A 21,041-nucleotide genomic window follows, 5' to 3' on the forward strand; every position below is an offset into this window, starting at 1 on the left:
AAAATGGATGGTCACAAGACTTAAAGCTTACAGCTTTAAAAGATTCAATGAATACATCCGATGTAGTATTATTTTTGGCAAAAGCAAGCAATCACAAGAATTTTAAACTTTATTTTTTGATATAAGGTTTACATGAGTAAGCCTTCTGATTTCGTTTTTGCAGGTGGTACTGTACATATGAGTCATAAGAGGATCGTTTGTTGTAAAATGTGAGATCAACAATAATAATATACGTGTGAAATGGTTTGACAATAATCCAGTTCAACTTATATTGTTAAAATATAACTTTGTGATGTATTTGGTTAATAAGACGTTGCAGAATATATAAAACAAGAACACCTATATCCAAATGCCTAAAATGCAAAGTCCATATAACAAGAATGTTGGGGTCACGCAGCCGCCAAAAATTCCTAATACTGTTCTTTGTTTATTTGATGTCAACTTTGGAGCTCAAATAACGGAAGCGGCTGCTAATTCATCTTTGCGCTCACCTTCCCGCTGAATTTCCAGTCGCTTTTTCCGCCGTTTCGTTGGAACAGAAACAATTGCCGTGGCTGCTACAAATTCTCAAAACGTTACCGCTGATGCAAACAGGGTGACATTTTTGAAGCGCAAGGCGGCAGAAATTTATAATCTAGGGGAATTCTTTGTTAAGTTCTGCGTTAATCTCGTTCAATGACTTCGATCTTCGTGTAAGGTTGGAGCTAATCGATGATAAACATTTAGAAAAATTGTCAACGAGTTCGAAAAACTTGATTTGGATGAAATCGAAAGTGACTTGGCTGAGAAGTTTGATGACATTTTCGTAACGCTGAAATCCTCTATTCCGGGGTAGATCTTAAAACGCGCATCGCAAGTGAACTCTCACTCAACTTTTGATGAATTGCTATGCATGATTGTGGCCATTAGCAGCGTTTACTCAGGAATAGGGCACCGTCGCTACCCCATCTTGTCCTTCCAAAATTCGCTGGAGGCTATGATAACTAGGTCAACATGGGTCCACCCACCACTAAGCTGCCACAATCACAAATGCTTATCAGCACGGCCAGTGTCAAGAATAGGGTGCCAGTGATGCACTGGAAATGGTATATCGGAGCAAATATCGCAGGACAACGGAATAAGTTTTTGGGAAGCCCATCAGCAGCAATCGCATGTTGTTGGAGGACCAACCACCGCCGGAACAGGCATCACACGGCGGCGTCAAGACTGTCACAACTAGGACCCTGTGAAATGCTTAAACCCTCTTACGGCACCGCCACCTTCACATTGTGGGGTCAACTGGTGTGCCAGGGGCCACTCAGCAGGCAATGCAGAGATGCCCTAGCATTATGAGCCTCTGATATTTATCGGCTACGCAAAGGTTCGTGGCTCGGTATTTCCTTTCAAGGGTAGGCATAGGCACCATAGTCTGTCCTCAATTTACTCGCAAGATAACGGGTGGTCGGGACATTTGATGAGAAACATTTAGAAATATCATACAAACTGGTTGTAAGATCTACGTTGTATACTGTTCGAGGTAATAATCTTTATTTGATATGTTGTATATGTATTATAACTTCATTTGACTACGGATTACGACTTACTAATCGATTACACAAAACCGAAGTTCTAGTCAGGGGTTGCCAGACGTAATTTAAAAGGGGACATGCAGCGTTGCCAGTAATATTAATATTCTCAAAAGATACGTTTATATATTCTAGCTACTTGTATTCTTGATTAGAATCAATAGCCGAGTCGATCAGGCCTTGTCCGTCTATCCGTCCGTATGAAAGTCGAGATCTCACTATTAAAGCCAGAAGGTTGAAAAATATTTCGATCTTTTTTGATTTTTCTTCGTTTTATCGTTTTTCTTGCCAATTTCTATCGGCATACCAATAACGGTCACGACCACACATTTGAACCATTTTTATCGATATCCCAGGAGAATTTTTTTTTTTATTTTATATAAAATATATTTATATATATTATATATAAACTATGCTGAGTAGGAAAAACACACAGTCCACATCCACTTAGTGTATAGATCAATATCCCAAGCGGACGATCCCACTCCCGAAATAATATAAACATATGGGCAATAGGTGACATAAAAATAATCAGCACTTTCGGAAGAAATAAGAATATGCAGAAGGGGGAATCCCACGCAATGTACACAATCCACATCCCCTAGATCTTTACAATCACTAGAAATAATGTGAAGAAAAGTGTAGTATAAGAAAGATATTTGTCACTAAAATTGGGTTTTATGCTGGGATTGGGTTTTCAGTACGTTCCTACACTTCAGGATAAACTAAATTCGGGAACATTGACATAAACAAAATTCGGGACTAGGGTCATAAAAAAAGAACAAAACGAGTAATTGTCACGAAGTCCAATGATCATTCTAGAAAACAACTCATAACAAGCTCTAATGCTCAAAACAGAGGTGTGGTCGTAGAAGTCAGAATTAGGAGTTGAGTACAGTTTGAGACCTACAATTAAGTAGATCTGTGTTCTTCCACTAAAATATTGTGAAACCAGTTTGTTAAATAAAATAAACATTTTTATTAATAAGCCTATGGTAAATATTTAAAACACAAAGTGTAACACAATCCAAAAATCCAATTCGGTCAATACAACATTCAATTCGCGAGTGTATGTATTGAAAAAGAACAAAATGGCAAATCCAATTCTGCAACAACTTTCGGAAAACCATGTTAATCAACTACTTTATCAAATCAAGGAGATTCCTGAATACGACGGAAACCCGAAAGGATCCAGTAATTACATTACTGAAGTCGAATTTTTTTTAGAATTATACCCCACGTAAGAATTTCAACAACAACACATTATTTATGGAGCCATTAGAGGGACAATGATTGGCCCACCCCAAGAAGTAATCAATGAAGAAAGAGCAACTAACTGGATGGAAGCAAAAACAGGTTTAATCAAGGAGTTCAAAGATCTCAGACCATATGAAGACCTCATCAGCCATATATACAGGACACCATACCAGTGAACTTACCATCGGTAAATTCGTTAATGATCGGTAATGAATTAAAATTAAGAGTAATTAGAAATTAAGTAATAAAGAAGTTGAAAAAAGATCAATCAGAAAGAATAGTTTAAACCAATGCACTAAATAAAACTATCAAGAATTTCATTGAAAGGAAAATTCCTATAATGGTTTATCAAAAAAAAGATATATCCACAATCGGAAACTTAAAAGAAGGGATGTAAATTTGAACATTTTGACAATAAAATAATTGAAATTCGGAAAACTTCAGTAAATAATAATAATACGTGACGAAAAAACTGCAAATTCTGGTTGAAACAGATATCAGCAGACAACTTTAACCAAGCAAAATGAAGCGCCGAAGGTAAACTTTCGTCCCAATCAAGTTTTTCTCTCTAGATTTGTTGCAGCAGGATTTTGGGCTTCGTTATGACGGGGCAGATAAGACCAAGAGGGTCGTAAAAGCTGGATTGCTAGCTTTTAGAACTGCTTTCTTGGGCGAAATTGAATCCCAGGCGATACCAAGAGTTGCTGCCATTATCCTTTTCTGAATCGGGAATCTGCTTCAAAGTACCAGGATCATTTGAGCACCATTTTATTAATTTAAAATGACCTTTATCCAGAAATCCTATGGTCTGTCGCATGATCTCCAAGACTTTTTGGCCAAGTGAAGATTAGCTGATATTTTACAGTCTTCAGATTTTACAGTTAGTTTGGGCTGGTTGTCCGCGATAGTAGGAGCTACCAAAGCTACGATATTGGCAACGAACTCTGTAGTTTGAGATATTAATATTTACTATATATTTATCTGATCTAAATCTGGATTCACCAATTCCAGAAACTGTAGCTGCAGACTTGTACTTGGGCAGTTGCACAGTGTGTGCCAGACGAGAGGTGATTATGTGTAGTTGCGAGACGAAGTCAAGCAAGGCGCGACAAGGAACCCAAGATCCTGACTTGTTTTGAATATTGATGACGGCAGTGGCCAACAACACAAAGTCTGCTACAAGATTTTGAGCCACTAAGGAAGAAGATTGACCAAGGCATGATTCCTGCGCAACGAATTCCAGTCCGTTGGAATGAGCATCAGAAGCTAGCGGAGGTTGAGCAGGCTGGAAGCGAGATGGCGACGGCCTTGAGCCAAAACATAGCAATTTGTTGTGCTTACTTCCACAAATACGACAGCAATCGGCATTGCAATTTCGTAGGTGATGTCCACCTTTAAGGCAGATTTGGCATAAAGCCAACCTTTTTGCCTCCTGTAAGCGATCTTGAGGCGACAGTTTTCTGAATTGTGGTCAATCAAAAATTATGTGGTCTACAGCATTGCAGACAGGGCAGCAATCGACAGGGGTAGGGGCGACAAATGAATTTCTAGAGTTGTGGATGGCTTTCCTAGGTTTTATAACCTGTGGCATGATTCCAAGTGCAAAATTTGTACGTTCGATGTTTTCAACCTTCTGGCATCTTGGCTCCAATTCTTAATAAATTCATTACATTTTGGAAGGCTTTCAGTGGGAGCAGCATCCTCCCATAATAGCTGTGTTTTACGGTCGATTTTTTAGAGAAGACAATAAATGAGAATAAACTCGGATATTTCCACAGGTGTGCCCATGTTGTTAAGTGCCCGTAATCGCAGATTAATGTGGTCGGACAGTTCAAAACTTTACAGAAGATGAACTCTCTACCTTTGGTAAGTTCATGATCGCCGAAATGTGAGACTCGAAAATAAGCCGCTTATTGTTGTAGCGCTTATCCAACAATTCTTGGGCAGCCGGGTAATTTGCATCAGTAACCTCTAAAGCACCAACGGCATCCAAAGTGGGACCTTTTAGGCAAGACTTGAGGTGTTGAAGCTTATCCATGTCAGCCAGTATTGGGTTTTTATCGATGACAGTGGAAAACATCGACATAAAATCTGTGTATTCAGCTTCAGGTCAGGCACATTCGGTCGTCGAAATAGAGAACCAGGAGACCACTCAGTTCCTAGATTTTGACGCATAGTTGAACAAGCAATCTCTCGCACTTTGCGTCTACTGAGTTCCGTTTGTACAACATACCGCATTTCAAAGACAATGTCTTTGAACTGGTCACGCAATTCGCTTCCCATTTGACTGAGATCCAGTTACTCCAGGGAATCGTGAGCCAAGTTAAACGAAGCCTCTGTCTGGTTTATTAAATCCAGCTTTAAATGCAGGCCACCATCATTCAGGCAAGTGACCGATTCGGTGGTCAATCCTGCAGCCATTTTTTTAGCGTCGACAAAAATGGAGTTTTCCTTGCGCTTTAAAAATATTATCCTGTCAGCTGGCAAGCTGACTGTGTCGTTGTTTGACATTTTAATTTATTTTAATAATTCACGTACTGAATTTTAATCAGTCAGTGTAAAATGCACACACAATGGTAAACAGTTTTACAAGCACTGGCAAGCAAACTTACTTGCACCGGCAAGAAAACTGCACACACAATAGCAATGATGTGTGTGTGCTTATGCACAACGTCAATTTTTTTTGCACAGCCAAGACGATACGAATTTGGCGGTAGGCAAAGAAGAAACCGAAAACGGGCGAGAGCAAGCGAAACGGGTGCAACTGACGCTATGCGAATAGGCTTGTAACTTGTAACTGAGCTTGCTATGCAGAAGGCAAATTAGCAAGATTTACAGAATAAAGATTAATAGCTGTGCTCGCTCTCTATTGAGAGAGAGAGGAACATAGCATAAAGTACAAAATCTATTGCTGCACAGAGCAGTGTATAAGAGCGGTGACAGTGCGGTGAAGTAACAGCTCTGGCTATAATCCAAATTATCAAACTCTCAGCGTGTACCAAATATAAATCAAATTCCACCTCACCTGAGAGGAAACTTTCAAGAAAATTTCAATGAAAAGAATGGTTCATTGGAATTAAAAACTAGTGTAACATAAGAAACCAGTAAAATCTGCCCAATCATATTTTATATACATAAATTCTCAGATAATTACGATATTCTAATAGGCAGAGAGTATTTGAACAAAAGTAAAGCAAAAATTCAATATGAAACAGAAACTAGGAAACACACTACTAAATATCAAATATGATGGAGGAGACGTTAGAAGGGATGAGACCACATCTGAAAGCCTCAACACAATAATTTCAAAAGAAACAATTATTGAAGGTAATGTAAATGTAGTCGTGGCTGTTCTGTGCTGTGTGTGGGCGTTAGAGTGGGCGTTAGAGTGGGTGTTAGAGTGGGTGTTAGAGTGGGCGTGGTACGATGGGCAGTGTCTTTAGAAACTGTATGCTTAATCTCAGCCTTCTAGCTTTTATAGTTCCTGAGATCTTGACGTTTATACAGACAGTCGGACAGACGGACATGGCTTGATCGACTCGGCTATTGATCCTGATCAAGAATATATATACTTTATTTAGTCGGAAACGATTCCTTCTGCCTGTTACAAACATTAAAACGAATCTAGTATACCCTTTTACTCTGCAAGTAACGGGTATAATGTAAGTCATGAGGGGATGTTGTCGTAATCATTCCTGGCCTCCATTTCCAGCGTCAAAGATTGTAGCGTCGCACTTACTCTTGAGATAAAAATTGGATATAGGTTGGAACGACTTTATTCAGATGGAGGGTGAAACTTCATGATATTTGCACTGCGGTCATGTGTGTACGAAGTCGTCCTGTACGCCGGGTTGACGCGACCAGAAGTTCGGGACCAAATTCATTTTCCCCGTCTAAAATGAAATTATTGTAAAACCAAAGCTGGCCTTGCTATTCGATTAGACGGGCTTTCAATAGAGCTCAACCATTTCATATATAAATAACATCGAATTTTTACACTTATGGTGGCCGGATAACCCTTCTTAGTCGTACATGCAACCTCGTACAGGTGCGATGGTCAGACTCCGTTTTAAATTCTCAAGTGTTTTGCGGCACCCCCAATCCATTCTGAACTTTCTTCAATAGCGTGATCATTAATTGTAATTGTATAAGGTGTTTTTGGGCCGCTGAATATATTTTTATGAAGTAACATTTTTCCCTATAGTCGGATAATTTGGTGTAAGGTACAATGGGTATTAATGGGTAGGGCAATAATTCTAAGGAAGGACGATTCCCTCGTAAAAATGGGGAACCTCATTGAGAATATTATATCTGTTCTATTCATGATTACTATTAATTCTATGAACTCGTACAAAAATTCTTCGATATTTAATATGTACGCCCTGTTCCTCTAATACACAACTCATTTGCTCGTTTCCTGCCTGTCGAATATAAATGAGATAACTCCTATCTTTGTCAATAATAGGCTCTCGGCTACATCATTTAGATTCAATCCCACCAGTCTATTGTTAATGAAATTCTATCGATATATTCTAATTTATAAATTCTTTTGTATTTTTCTAAAAATGCCCTTCTTACTAACTGCTAACTAACTAATTTTTGAACAGGATCGCTGCCTTCATATTTCCTGTCAGCTTTTGCTTTCTCTCAACATCCCTTCTTCTTCCTTCATTTTTCTTAAACTTCCTATTATGGATTTATCCACTGAGCCTAGTCCATTGATTAATCCCCTTTTTCCTTTATACTTGGGACATATACTTTCCAATTAATAATATTATTCATTTGGTTTATTAATTTTTTTGATCTTTTCCTTGTGGATTTTTTGCGTTTTGATTCTTGTTAGGGTTAGGATGTTATCATCCAACACCATTTTTTCGAGAGCCTAGGAGTGAGCTCTCCTGTTCTCTTTTCAAAATACGATGTTCCCTACCTGTAACGGGTCCAATTTCTGTTTGTCTGCATTAGCTGGCTCAATTCTCTTAATTTTTGATTTTCTACCATTTTCTTTATTTGTGGGTATACTTCGGCTTGAAATGCTTTGATCTTCTGCAAATAGTCGTGTTCATTATTGAATGTCTCGTTATTCAGAAATTTTCTTCAATATTTGCCTTTTGAAGAACTGATGAACTGTAAAGAGAAACATTCGTATTTTACTAACTCCTTCTAATAGCTAATAGTCCTTTAGTATTCTTATATACTGTGGTCCGCTAACTCGGGTCGAATAAATGAAAATGTGGATCCTATATCGACCAATTTTATTGATTTTTCTGGAGTACTCTTTAACAACAAATAAGGAGGCGTCAAAAGACCTTTCCTAGTCCCTAAATAACCTATGGGTTGTTCGATGCTGGCTATGAAAAATGTTCCCCATCCTCCTGAATATTGTGGAGTTGTCCACTGACAGGTGCTTGATTCCGGGACCTATCGGAGGTGTTCGAATTATAGGATTGCCTGTCTATCTCGGTTTGCCTTACCCAGGTTCCATCTCGAATTCCTGTTTTGGTAACTACGTTATGGTCTTTGGTACCTTGAGGACACTCCCTGCTTGAAGTTACCTACCCTGCATGGGTTATCCATCATCGGGTATGGAAATCCGAATCCTGTCCATTCATTTATATTTGATATGGTAAACGGCATTGGAAACGAATTTTGTTCATTTCCTTCACACTGGTGGTACTGCGATCTAGTGTCTTGGGCTCTTCCTTGTCCTGACCTTGTTTTTAGATTTCCTCAGTACCCTAGTCCCAAGACTCCGTCGAGTCTGGTGATTTCGGATCCGGACCGGTTTCTTCTAGTGCAACTAAGTTCTCCCTGCAGGCTATTTCATAAGCTTTCACTATGTTTGGGACTTCTATGCTTTTACTCCGCACTGACCTGAGTGCTATAACTCCTACATTTCACTATTCCTCTCCTTTAATCAGTCCTAATACCTGCTCAATTTATCTCCACTACGTCTATTACCTTGATCGCTTGTCGATCCAATAGCTGCTGTCCCTTACTTATCCACTTTCTTATGCTAAGCAGCCGCCCTGTTCTCACAGTGCTCTGTGTGCTAATACATGAGAACGAACCCCGATTGCTCGAATTACAAGTGGTAGTGTTAGACAAAGTAATTCTGGAGCCATCTAAACCTCTGGCTGAACAATTGTAGTGATAATACCTCCTCTTCCTTCGGTGTCATAAAAATCTTAAGCGCACCTATATCCGCAGTGACATCCACTACGATCAGCCGTCTTCTTGCTCCCAACTCTATGTGAGTGTGTCGCTGGCTACACTCGAAAGTCAGGTCATCCCGCGACCACAGTCGGAACAAAACTTCAATCCAGGGCTTGTACAATATACTGATAATACTGATGGGTGACGCCTCGGTTCTGCTTAGACATGTCCTATTCCCGGAATGGTCTTGGTGTTCGAGGATAACCACATTGCTTCATATAGCGTTCCCCATCCTTAAAGTTCAAATGCTTCTCGACACTGATTGTCATCCACATATTCTCTTTGTTAGGTAGCTGCCAAAAAAATTCAGTCAAACGAGACTATCGAGTTCTTCCGAAAAAATGCGTTCATACGCCTGACAAGCTTATTTCCAGAGCCTTCGCAAGCAGGCCACAGCATGCTGATCACAGCATGCCCGTTTCATTCTTCCCTTTTTCCTGCAATATCGATCGTTGAAATCCAGTATTCCTGCTAAGACTCAAAATGGTCGAATTGTTCGAAACTTAACCTACTGCTGTCGGGTCTCTCTCCATTCTTAACGACACTTTATTTTTTTATTTTCGATTCGTTTTCGCATATTGCCATCAAAAATATTATGCATATACGAAATAAATTAAAATTAAAAAAAAAAATATTTTTACATATTCAATCAAAGTTTTTCATTTTTTACAGTCAGAGACATTTAATGAAAATCAAATTGTCTATCTAGGCAATATCACACCTTACTGCCAACCACCCGTTCTTAGTTAGAATGGCTCTGAAGACACTACTGCTGAGTACAAAGTCGGAGCCAACACCTTCCTTTGAAAAGGTTGGGTTATGTAAAAATGGTTCAAAAATGTGGGCGTGTTTCGGAGGTTTTAAGGTAAGGAGGTTAGAGTGAGCGTGGCAAAATTTTTTTCCAAATCGATAGAAATGTACCAGACTAATAAAAATGTGAAAAGATTTAAAAATGTTTTTCAAAAGTATGGTCGTGGCTATTCTGTGTGGTGTGTGGGCGTTAGAGTGGGCGTGGCAACATGGGCTGCGTCTTTCTCTCTAGAATCTGTACGCTTCATTTCAACTTTGTAGCTTTTATATGGACAGTCGGACATGGCTAGATCGACTCGGCTATTGATCCTGATCATGAATATATATAAGCGCTTTCTTTTTCCTTTTACATACTTTTCAACGAATCTAGTATACCCTTTTACTCTACAAGTAACGGGTATAAAAAAAAAAAAAAAACAGAGATTCAATGTAAAAAGCGAAGATCAGAAAGGACCACATAAGCTAAACACTTAAAAGAAACTCATGACATAAAAACTCGTGTGAAAAGACTTTTTTATACAAATTAGATAGCGAAAAATACTAGAAAACGGTAAAATTTCTTTACCTTTAGAAAATATTATATATGATTTTAACCGATATAGAAGCTATCAAAACGTATCTTTCGAATGGTTTTTCTTGAAATGACTTTTGACTGACTGGTGTGCAGGTATCTCAAAATGTTTTTGACAAATCGATCTAAAAATATGTGAGAATAATCTTCACTTAGTTGAGTGAGAATATGAATAAAAATGTTGGAATCGGACTAACCTCGCAGATCCTAGAGACGCGCTCGCACCGCAAGTATGTATTGGAAGATTGTCAAGCCAACAAATTATTGCGCACACACTTTTGAGAAATGTTTTGATTCCCAACGGTATCACTATTTCCGCACCGTCACAAACGCTCACCCTTTCCACGATAATGCCACTATCCACGAGGTCCTCAGCTTCCCCTGGGTGAAGGATGAGATTAAGAAAAGCAGCAGGCAGAGGCTTCAAGACCACCCAAACAACCTGGCACAAAACCTGCTGGACTCCAGTCAACGCACCAGGAGGCTGCACCGATCCCATCCTTTGGACCTCTCTGGGATTAGACACGCACATTAAAATTAAATTATATACATACATGATGATATACATCATACATACAATATCGACAGTTATTGTAAAGTTTTCGCAACAAATTATGTAATCCATTAATCCTCTACCGTTAAGTTAAGAAGTTAAGAAGGACAGTTTTAAATTACAACATCCAAAAAAAAAAAAAAAAAAAAAAACTATTTACATTGAGCTATTAAGCTCAATAGCTATTAGCTATTTTTGAGAAAAGGTAAGGCGATTTATATGTAGCGATTTCGAACGATCATGTTTTATTGGTTTTAGCGAATTTTGAAATAATGAACGACTTAATAGAGGGAGCGGGACAGAGGGAAGCTTATATAACAAAGATATTGCTGCACAGCTGTGTAATGATTAACTGTGTCACCAAAGTTGGCATGTTTACAAATAACAAATATAGGCATTGCTGGCGGCTTCGAGACCCGACATATCCCCCCATTGGGGGCATGATTTTCAACAGAAATTTTAAAGGGCAGCAGACGCAGCACATTTACTGCTCGCTTCGTTGATCCGGCTGCTGTATAATTTTTTGATACAATGCGTGTATTTCGGTCACTGAATCCAACGAATACTTCTCCAGCTGATCATGTACTCCACTAAGGTCACTTTGGTCAACAATGTGTGAAAGCTAGGCACGCCAGCTTTGCCAATAAAGGCTATTCCACGAAATTTCAGTACTGGATTCTTGGTTAATGTTGTAGGTGGCAAAGCAGGCCGTGAAGAGACTGACGTCGGCATGATCCGAGTCACAGGCAAGCGTTTCTTCAGCCTGTGATCATTCATGTTGTGAGGCCAAATTTTCCAGATGAAGCAAAGTGTGGTGCTGAGATCCTCACACACGGCAATGCTGGTGTTGCACTGTCTCACTTGATGCCCAGTCTTGAGGCAATTTAAGCAAAGAGCCAGTCTCATCGCTTCTTAGAATCGACTTGCTGGGTTCAGGTTCTCAAATCATTGGCAGTGATGAATTGAGTACCAAGAAGCATTGCAGAAGGCACAGGTCGCAGGGCTGAGGATTGTGGCAAGATGGACGCACCTACGCAGTTGATCCATTACATCCCACCAGTAATTGGCACAGGTAATCAGCAGGACATTGACTCTCAAAATAGGGATTATTGTGGATTATTTTTCCTACGTGGAAACACTTGGCCAATAGAAACGATTATGGGATTAGACCAGAGAATGCTTTTAGCCGGTATAAAAATTGTCGAGAGGGGATCCTCTTAAGAAAGACAGTCTTGAGAAGGGATTTTTTTCGGTCTAAAAAAAAATTTGTGATATTGTGAAGTACACCGAGAGCGAAGAGAAGTCATCGGCGCCCAGAATTCCAAAGTCCTGGGCTGGAAAGATACGGGGCAAGCCAAAGGACACATCGTAGAAAAAGATTTACTGTTTCAAACCAACAGATAGGAAGTCAAGAGGTCACATGGTAAAGGAAGACCTTCCATTCAGAGCAAGATATAATAAAGTTGAAGATGAGCTGCAAAGAGTCTGAGGCCTCTAACAATACGGACAATGTGATCAGAACCGTGGAAGTAATCAACCACATGAACGAGATCATAAAGACAAAGACGCAGCGTAGGTTTGTTGACCCATGCTGCCACGACCACTCTAACGCCCACAAGCCGTCCAAACTGCTACGCCCAGACTTTGAAAAATGTTTCGATATTTTTTGATTTTCTATCAGTCTTGTAAGTTTTAGTCGCAATAGCAGCTGTGGTTTTTTTTTATTATTATTCGACTTACGGTAGGAAAATTAAAATCTTCTAAAGATACCACCTACCGTCCGTAGGTGGCATGCACGATTCATAAGCCCTATTGGAATTATGCCTACGTACTAAAACAAAAACCTCCGATTGCTGCCGGGACTGCCAATTAAGGAATGACTTCGGTGAGCAGGATGTGAGGCCAGGTCGCAATTAGGTTGTAGTCCAAGCATTTGTGTTGGCACTCTGCCCAAACCGTCATCTCTGGGATGAGCTGATAAGTCCACCTCCCCCGTCGCGACGTTTGCCATCTGCTCTGCCATTCACCCATTAGCCATTATGAGCCCCTGCAAGTGGCATTGCTCCAGATTGGTGCAGCGTATAGCAGCGAAGCCTTTGCTACCTGGCCGGGTGTCTTGGGCCTCCGACGTTGGGCATAAGCCAATGAAGAGGCTGTGACTGCTGCCTTCTTGCTGGCGTAGCTCGCGTGATCCTTAAACGATAGTCTGTGGTCTATCATTACCCCCAGGTACTTTAGGGACTCTTGGGAGGTCACCTGTGTGCCATTGACGGAGACAAGCATGTTCTCCACTTTTTTCCTGCTGCTTAGTAGGACTGCTTCGGTCTTGTGAGCCGCTATTGCTAGCCCGGCTTTCTCGAGCCAGAGGATGGCAGCCCCAATCGTAGAGTTGAATTTGTCTTCCAACCCTGCGATTGTTGTTGAGACAGCTGTGATTGCCACATCGTCAGCAAAACAGTGCAGGTCTACTCCTACGGGCCTGTTGATGCACAAGATCCCATCGTACATAATGTTCCATAGGATTGGTCCAGGCATTAAAGTCGCCGGCAATGACCTTCGGGCTTCGCCCTCTCGCATGGTCCACGAGCGCCTCCAGAAACTCCTCGAACTGATCGGGGGTGTCGCTCGGCGGAGCGTAGCAGCTGTACATGTGAACGTGTTTTAACTTCGCATAAGCGATACCCCGCATAGGTAAAGCAGCCAGTTCCTGGACGTGGAGAGAGCTGCAGCACTTGATAGCTGCTTTACCTGTCTCGTCAAGGATCATGGATGATTGTCCACTACCAGAGACGTAGGGTTCGCTTAGCAGCATGATGTCTACATTGAGCTCAACCGCAGTCTGGGCGAGGAGGCTCTGAGCTGCTGCGCAATGATTGACATTGAGCTGTACTACGCTAATATGGGCGTGCATTAAGGTGGCTCTTGGCTTCTTTTAGGGTCGCTCTGTAGGTCGGGCACGCAAAGCTACCCTTTGGGTGGTTTCTGTCCACCTAGCTGCTGCAGATCAGGCATTTTGGTGCTGCAACGCACCCCTTTGCCTTGTGCCCACGCTCACCGCATCTAAGACAGTAGTCTGCCCTGTCAGTGTCCTTGCAGGTTGCTGATCGATGACCATAGCCCAGACACCTGTAGCATCTCGTGGGTCGGACGTCCTTGGTGATGCGACATCTTGACCATCCAACGATTAAGGTGCCCTGTTTAAGGACTGGTATCGCAACGTTCGCGTTCAGCAGCACTGACGCTATCTGCGTACCATCCCGCATTCTGCGAAGGCCCCTGATATCTTCAGGATTTACCTGCAGGCCCTGGAATTGGGCGACCATGCAGCTGTGGAGCTCCTCTGCTGTCGTAGCCTCGTCCAATCCGCTGCAAGATAGAGCTATTCTTTGCGCTCCCGTGCGCACAGAGGCCAAGCGCCACATCCAGGTCGCTCTTAAACTTGGGAACGCTTTCCGAAGCTTTCCCCTCTACCTCAAGCAACAGCTCACCTTTCTGCGTTCTCCGGATTTTTCGTACGTGACTAACCAGTTCGCTAAGGCTCGGGTCCGATCTTAGCTTCCGAAGCAACTCTGCGTACGAAGCCTAACCTGTCTTTTTCACTATCAGTGCCTCAGGTTTTTTACGCAGGCGCATAGTCTTCACCTTGGTCCACTCTGCATCCGTGCTACCATTCTTGGCGACAGATGAGTAGTTGCATGGCTTGGACTCGTTAGGTCTGGATGTCTCCTTTTCTTCACCGTTGCCACCTAACGTAGGGTTGCTCGGCTTGCGCGCCTGGTCGTTTCGCGCTTGCACCTTGGGTACCTGCGCATTGTGAGGAGCCTTTTTGGTAGGCTTTTGTACCTCCGTCTGGATAGCACTGCTCTTCAAGCGGTGCTCGCTAGTAGTACCTTCGTACAGCTCTATCGCCCTGTTGTTAAGGGCTGAGAGTTCAGAAGCTATGCCCTTTGTCTCTCGTGTCACGTGCCGTTGGGTCTCGAATGCGGATAGCAGGATGTTGATCTTGCCATTCATCCTGGTGAGTATGCCCCTCAGGTCCTCGTTCTGGAGAGCCGTGGTCAGGTCCGAAGACCGATGATCGGATCCAGCTGGGGACTTCCCTCCCGTCTTTTGCGATGGCACGGCGATGTGGTCCATCGTCTTCTGACTTGTCGCCAAGTTCTCCACCTCTAAAGCATCGCTGCAGTCGCTAGTCAACGGCGGCTGGGTGCCTGCGTGCTCACCCCTCGCCACCGCCGGAACCGAGATTACGTCACCATCAGTCGGGTTACCGACTCCTCTGGTGGGGGATCTCGCAAGTCGGGAGCTCCTCCTAAACGGGTCGTTGCGATCAGGGGGACTGTCCCCCAATGCGCTGTCCATCAACTAAAGGATGGCCTACAGTTACCTAGGCGAAGCACCAGCCTTAGAAAGGGGTTACCACGTAGGCCACGGATTTCCCCCTGGCTTTTACGGATGGAGGTTTGATCCGCCTCGACTCGGACAGCAGAGCCTCTGCTTAGGCACCAGCACAGTGAGAGGATGATATTTGGTCTGTCCGCGACCATTGTGCCTTTTAAGAAAGGGGCTTAACGACTGGTGCGCTCCCAGTAACCAGTATCAAAATTAAATTAAATTAAATTTCAACGGTTTAATTTTTTAAATTGAATTGAATTTCGCGTCTTACTGTCGCAATACAACACTGATCACACGGTTGATCTGGCAACGCCTCTCCATATCACCCGCTGCGCCAAGTTGGCAGCGCTATCAGCTGTTTTATCCGCTGCAACGATCGGAAGCTAATAAATTTCCTATTTACCTGAAACAGGCACACAATTAACTCGCGTGATTGCAGCGCAAAACTATGGCGCGACTCCACCGTGTTGGTTTTGCCGTGGTTTTGCCAGTTTGCCACACATACCGCCCGACACAACTTCTTTAACTTCGAGTATTTCGCGCAGCGTTAATTTAAGATGTCCGTCTTCACTGCGATGTAGACTTGGTCTCAAGTGTGTGTGTGTCATATAGCAGATGTGGTGCCGCAATCAATGTGCGTTGATCCGTGCGCCACTGGTTCTACCTCCCATCTCAAAGAATGACCGACAAATATCGATAGTTCAGCTGCAGACATCGGAGGGAACTGTTGCTCTCGCAGCCGCGTATCTGTCAAAAACCATCTGTTAAAATCTGTCTTTGAGTCCCAGCTAGCTCTGCTGGGTAAAAAAATGTATAGCATGTGGTGCTTAATTTTAACTGAAAACACGGTTGCTCACACAATTCTAGATGCAAGTTATTGCAGAAAGCCGTGGCTCAATACCAAATTTTTGCAACGGGAGAACCCTCGGCTAAAACCATCTGCTCTAGACAGTAAGATAAAGCAAAAGAAAGCCCCGGGTGAGGAACTGATTTATAACAAAACCATTTGAATGTTACAAAATCAGGCCAAGCGATACTTAGTACGAATTCACAACACCATATTGCTCTAGCGGTATTTCACAAAAGTCTGGAAGTCTGTTTACATAATCTAGATCCTCAAGTCAGAACAACGAGCCCCTCCTATAGACCAATCAGACTCCTATAGACTTATTCCGTCCCTTGCCACCGCAAATATGCCCACCCATACAGAAATTAGCAATTGTAATCGGAATGAGCCTTTAATTCAAACATATGCTGATGACACTGCAGTCTTAAAAATAAACAGCTGAATTAACCTAGCAACTAGCTGACTAAAGCAGTACCTATACACATTTCAGAATTGGACTGCAAATTGGAACATCGGCATTAATGCAGATCACTTACTGGATAGTTTTAAAGCATAAGACTAATTACAAATACCTTAATGCCGTACTAGAAAGAAGATACGCCTATGAAAGACACATCGGCACAGCAATCATTAAAGTCCAAGATTGCAAAATTGTACTGGCTGATGGCACCAAGAAAAAAGCTGTCCTTAGAAAATAAAATTATGATCTGAAGGTGCGGTGTACGATATTTCTGCCAACCCCACCTGAAAAAAATATGAGTACTACAATCGAAATCAGAAGCACTGATATTTAAAGTGATCTTAAGATCACAAAAGTAGGGGACAAAATCCAGGAGGTTGCCAAAAAAATACTAGACGGATTAACACCCCAACAGACTAGCAAGACCGGGCAAGAACAAGAAGAAGACTCTAACGACACCACCCCCAAACTTGCCATGTATGAACAAAGTTCCCTTTAATGTAATAACTCTGTATAAATATGTAAAAGAAATAAATAATCGTATAAGTAAATTTTCGCATTGCCTATTTGTAGTAGTTCTTGTTTTCTATAAATTACCATTTCCATTAAAGGTTTAAAACAAAAAAAATCAAGAGATAGTCGAGTTCCCTCACTATCATATTCCCGTTACTCAGCTGGTGGAAATGCGATTTTTTCAGACAATACAATACAAACAATAAAACGAAGAAAAAATAAAAGCTTTTTTCAAAAGTGTGTGCGTGGCAGTTTTGGGCGTTAGAATGTGGCAAAAAGTTGTTTTGCAAATCCATAGAAATTTACAAAACTATTAAAAATATTATTAAAACTTTTACGTAAAAATGTGCTCTCTTCAATTCAGCAATTTTCTGTTTTTTTTAGATTTCGAGATATCGATATTTAAATGAAATTTCTATTGCTTTCATATCTCAGTTTGGACCAGTAAAAATTATATACATACTTGACACATACTATTGTGAGTCATTTTTCAGCATACTGTACATTAGCATAATCCAATTGGTCCCAACACCCAACGGTTAAAGAAGTTAAATGTAAGTAGAAGTGTAATGTGAGATCAGAGCTCCTTCATTACTTACCTTTTCTACAAAAACATTTGTTAGCTTCATTAGTTGCCCCATTATCAAAGGCGTTATCCTCAAATACATAATTATATCCTTTAAGGCTGCCATAGGTTTTTTCGTTTCCCACCCGATACTAAAAGACAATATAAATTAATTAGAGCTTGACACAGAATTTTTGTTAAAAACATACCAAGTTTATCGGTCTACACATGCTTTTTCGGAAGAACTTAACGGTCTCGTTTGGCTGAATGAAGCTTTTGAACTTTGTACCATCAGATGCAAACTCTATATTGCTGCAATGGTCCCCGTCCCATTGTGGAAGCGTTGTCTCTCCGCGATACGATGCATATAATCCCGACAGCGCAGGATTGGGCACGCCTGTGTAGAACGTCTCGAAATCCGTTGAAAAGTCGTACATGCGATCGATAAGCCCAACCTTTTCAAAGGAAATCCAATTTGGGAGGAAGGTGTTGCCGAGAGTGGCCAGGGCGGAGGGATAGCCAAACATGAATTCCTTGGCAGTGGCACGAACTATTGGCTCCGACTTTGTACTCAGGAGTAGTGTCTTCAGAGCCATTCTAACTAAGAACGGGTGGTTGGCAGTAAGGTGTGATATTGCCTAGATAGACAATTTGATTTTCATTAATAATTAAATGTCTCTGACTGTAAAAAATGAAAAACTTTGATTGAATATGAAAAAATATTTTTTTTTTTTTAATTTTAATTTATTTTGTATATGCATAATATTTTTGATGGCAATACGCGAAAACGAATCGAAAATAAAAAAATAAAGTGTCGTTAAGAATGAACAATTCGACCATTTTGAGTCTTAGCAGGAATACTGGATTTCAACGATCGATATTGCAGGAAAAAGGGAAGAATGAAACGGGCATGCTGTGATCAGCATGCTGTGGCCTGCTTGCGAAGGCTCTGGAAATAAGCTTGTCAGGCGTATGAACGCATTTTTTCGGAAGAACTCGATAGTCTCGTTTGACTGAATTTTTTTGGCAGCTACCTAACAAAGAGAATATGTGGATGACAATCAGTGTCGAGAAGCATTTGAACTTTAAGGATGGGGAACGCTATATGAAGCAATGTGGTTATCCTCGAACACCAAGACCATTCCGGGAATAGGACATGTCTAAGCAGAACCGAGGCGTCACCCATCAGTATTATCAGTATATTGTACAAGCCCTGGATTGAAGTTTTGTTCCGACTGTGGTCGCGGGATGACCTGACTTTCGAGTGTAGCCAGCGACACACTCACATAGAGTTGGGAGCAAGAAGACGGCTGATCGTAGTGGATGTCACTGCGGATATAGGTGCGCTTAAGATTTTTATGACACCGAAGGAAGAGGAGGTATTATCACTACAATTGTTCAGCCAGAGGTTTAGATGGCTCCAGAATTACTTTGTCTAACACTACCACTTGTAATTCGAGCAATCGGGGTTCGTTCTCATGTATTAGCACACAGAGCACTGTGAGAACAGGGCGGCTGCTTAGCATAAGAAAGTGGATAAGTAAGGGACAGCAGCTATTGGATCGACAAGCGATCAAGGTAATAGACGTAGTGGAGATAAATTGAGCAGGTATTAGGACTGATTAAAGGAGAGGAATAGTGAAATGTAGGAGTTATAGCACTCAGGTCAGTGCGGAGTAAAAGCATAGAAGTCCCAAACATAGTGAAAGCTTATGAAATAGCCTGCAGGGAGAACTTAGTTGCACTAGAAGAAACCGGTCCGGATCCGAAATCACCAGACTCGACGGAGTCTTGGGACTAGGGTACTGAGGAAATCTAAAAACAAGGTCAGGACAAGGAAGAGCCCAAGACACTAGATCGCAGTACCACCAGTGTGAAGGAAATGAACAAAATTCGTTTCCAATGCCGTTTACCATATCAAATATAAATGAATGGACAGGATTCGGATTTCCATACCCGATGATGGATAACCCATGCAGGGTAGGTAACTTCAAGCAGGGAGTGTCCTCAAGGTACCAAAGACCATAACGTAGTTACCAAAACAGGAATTCGAGATGGAACCTGGGTAAGGCAAACCGAGATAGACAGGCAATCCTATAATTCGAACACCTCCGATAGGTCCCGGAATCAAGCACCTGTCAGTGGACAACTCCACAATATTCAGGAGGATGGGGAACATTTTTCATAGCCAGCATCGAACAACCCATAGGTTATTTAGGGACTAGGAAAGGTCTTTTGACGCCTCCTTATTTGTTGTTAAAGAGTACTCCAGAAAAATCAATAAAATTGGTCGATATAGGATCCACATTTTCATTTATTCGACCCGAGTTAGCGGACCACAGTATATAAGAATACTAAAGGACTATTAGCTATTAGAAGGAGTTAGTAAAATACGAATGTTTCTCTTTACAGTTCATCAGTTCTTCAAAAGGCAAATATTGAAAAAAATTTCTGAATAACGAGACATTCAATAATGAACACGACTATTTGCAGAAGATCAAAGCATTTCAAGCCGAAGTATACCCACAAATAAAGAAAATGGTAGAAAATCAAAAATTAAGAGAATTGAGCCAGCTAATGCAGACAAACAGAAATTGGACCCGTTACAGGTAGGGAACATCGTATTTTGAAAAGAGAACAGGAGAGCTCACTCCTAGGCTCTCGAAAAAATGGTGTTGGATGATAACATCCTAACCCTAACAAGAATCAAAACGCAAAAAATCCACAAGGAAAAGATCAAAAAAATTAATAAACCAAATGAATAATATTATTAATTGGAAAGTATATGTCCCAAGTATAAAGGAAAAAGGGGATTAATCAATGGACTAGGCTCAGTGGATAAATCCATAATAGGAAGTTTAAGAAAAATGAAGGAAGAAGAAGGGATGTTGAGAGAAAGCAAAAGCTGACAGGAAATATGAAGGCAGCGATCCTGTTCAAAAATTAGTTAGTTAGCAGTTAGTAAGAAGGGCATTTTTAGAAAAATACAAAAGAATTTATAAATTAGAATATATCGATAGAATTTCATTAACAATAGACTGGTGGGATTGAATCTAAATGATGTAGCCGAGAGCCTATTATTGACAAAGATAGGAGTTATCTCATTTATATTCGACAGGCAGGAAACGAGCAAATGAGTTGTGTATTAGAGGAACAGGGCGTACATATTAAATATCGAAGAATTTTTGTACGAGTTCATAGAATTAATAGTCATCATGAATAGAACAGATATAATATTCTCAATGAGGTTCCCCATTTTTACGAGGGAATCGTCCTTCCTTAGAATTAT

General features: G+C 41.2%; 1 protein-coding gene across 4 annotated transcripts in view; it reads right to left on the reverse strand.

Annotated features, from left to right (window-relative positions):
* The window catches only part of LOC117151082 (scavenger receptor class B member 1), a 113,598-nt gene that overhangs the window by 40,998 nt on the left and 51,559 nt on the right, over window positions 1-21,041 (reverse strand). For 3 of the 4 annotated variants that reach the window (XM_033318326.1, XM_033318328.1, XM_033318329.1), the window contains 2 exons: window positions 17,962-18,390; window positions 17,787-17,904 (listed from right to left, as the gene is read on the reverse strand). The exons of the other annotated variant lie outside the window; for it this stretch is intronic. In XM_033318326.1, the coding sequence (XP_033174217.1) occupies window positions 17,787-17,904; window positions 17,962-18,390 (547 nt within the window). The remainder of the gene's footprint in view (window positions 1-17,786; window positions 17,905-17,961; window positions 18,391-21,041) is intronic. 4 annotated transcript variants of the gene reach the window in all.

The sequence above is a fragment of the Drosophila mauritiana genome, chromosome 2L (assembly GCF_004382145.1).
Source record: "Drosophila mauritiana strain mau12 chromosome 2L, ASM438214v1, whole genome shotgun sequence".
NCBI lineage: Eukaryota > Metazoa > Arthropoda > Insecta > Diptera > Drosophilidae > Drosophila > Drosophila mauritiana.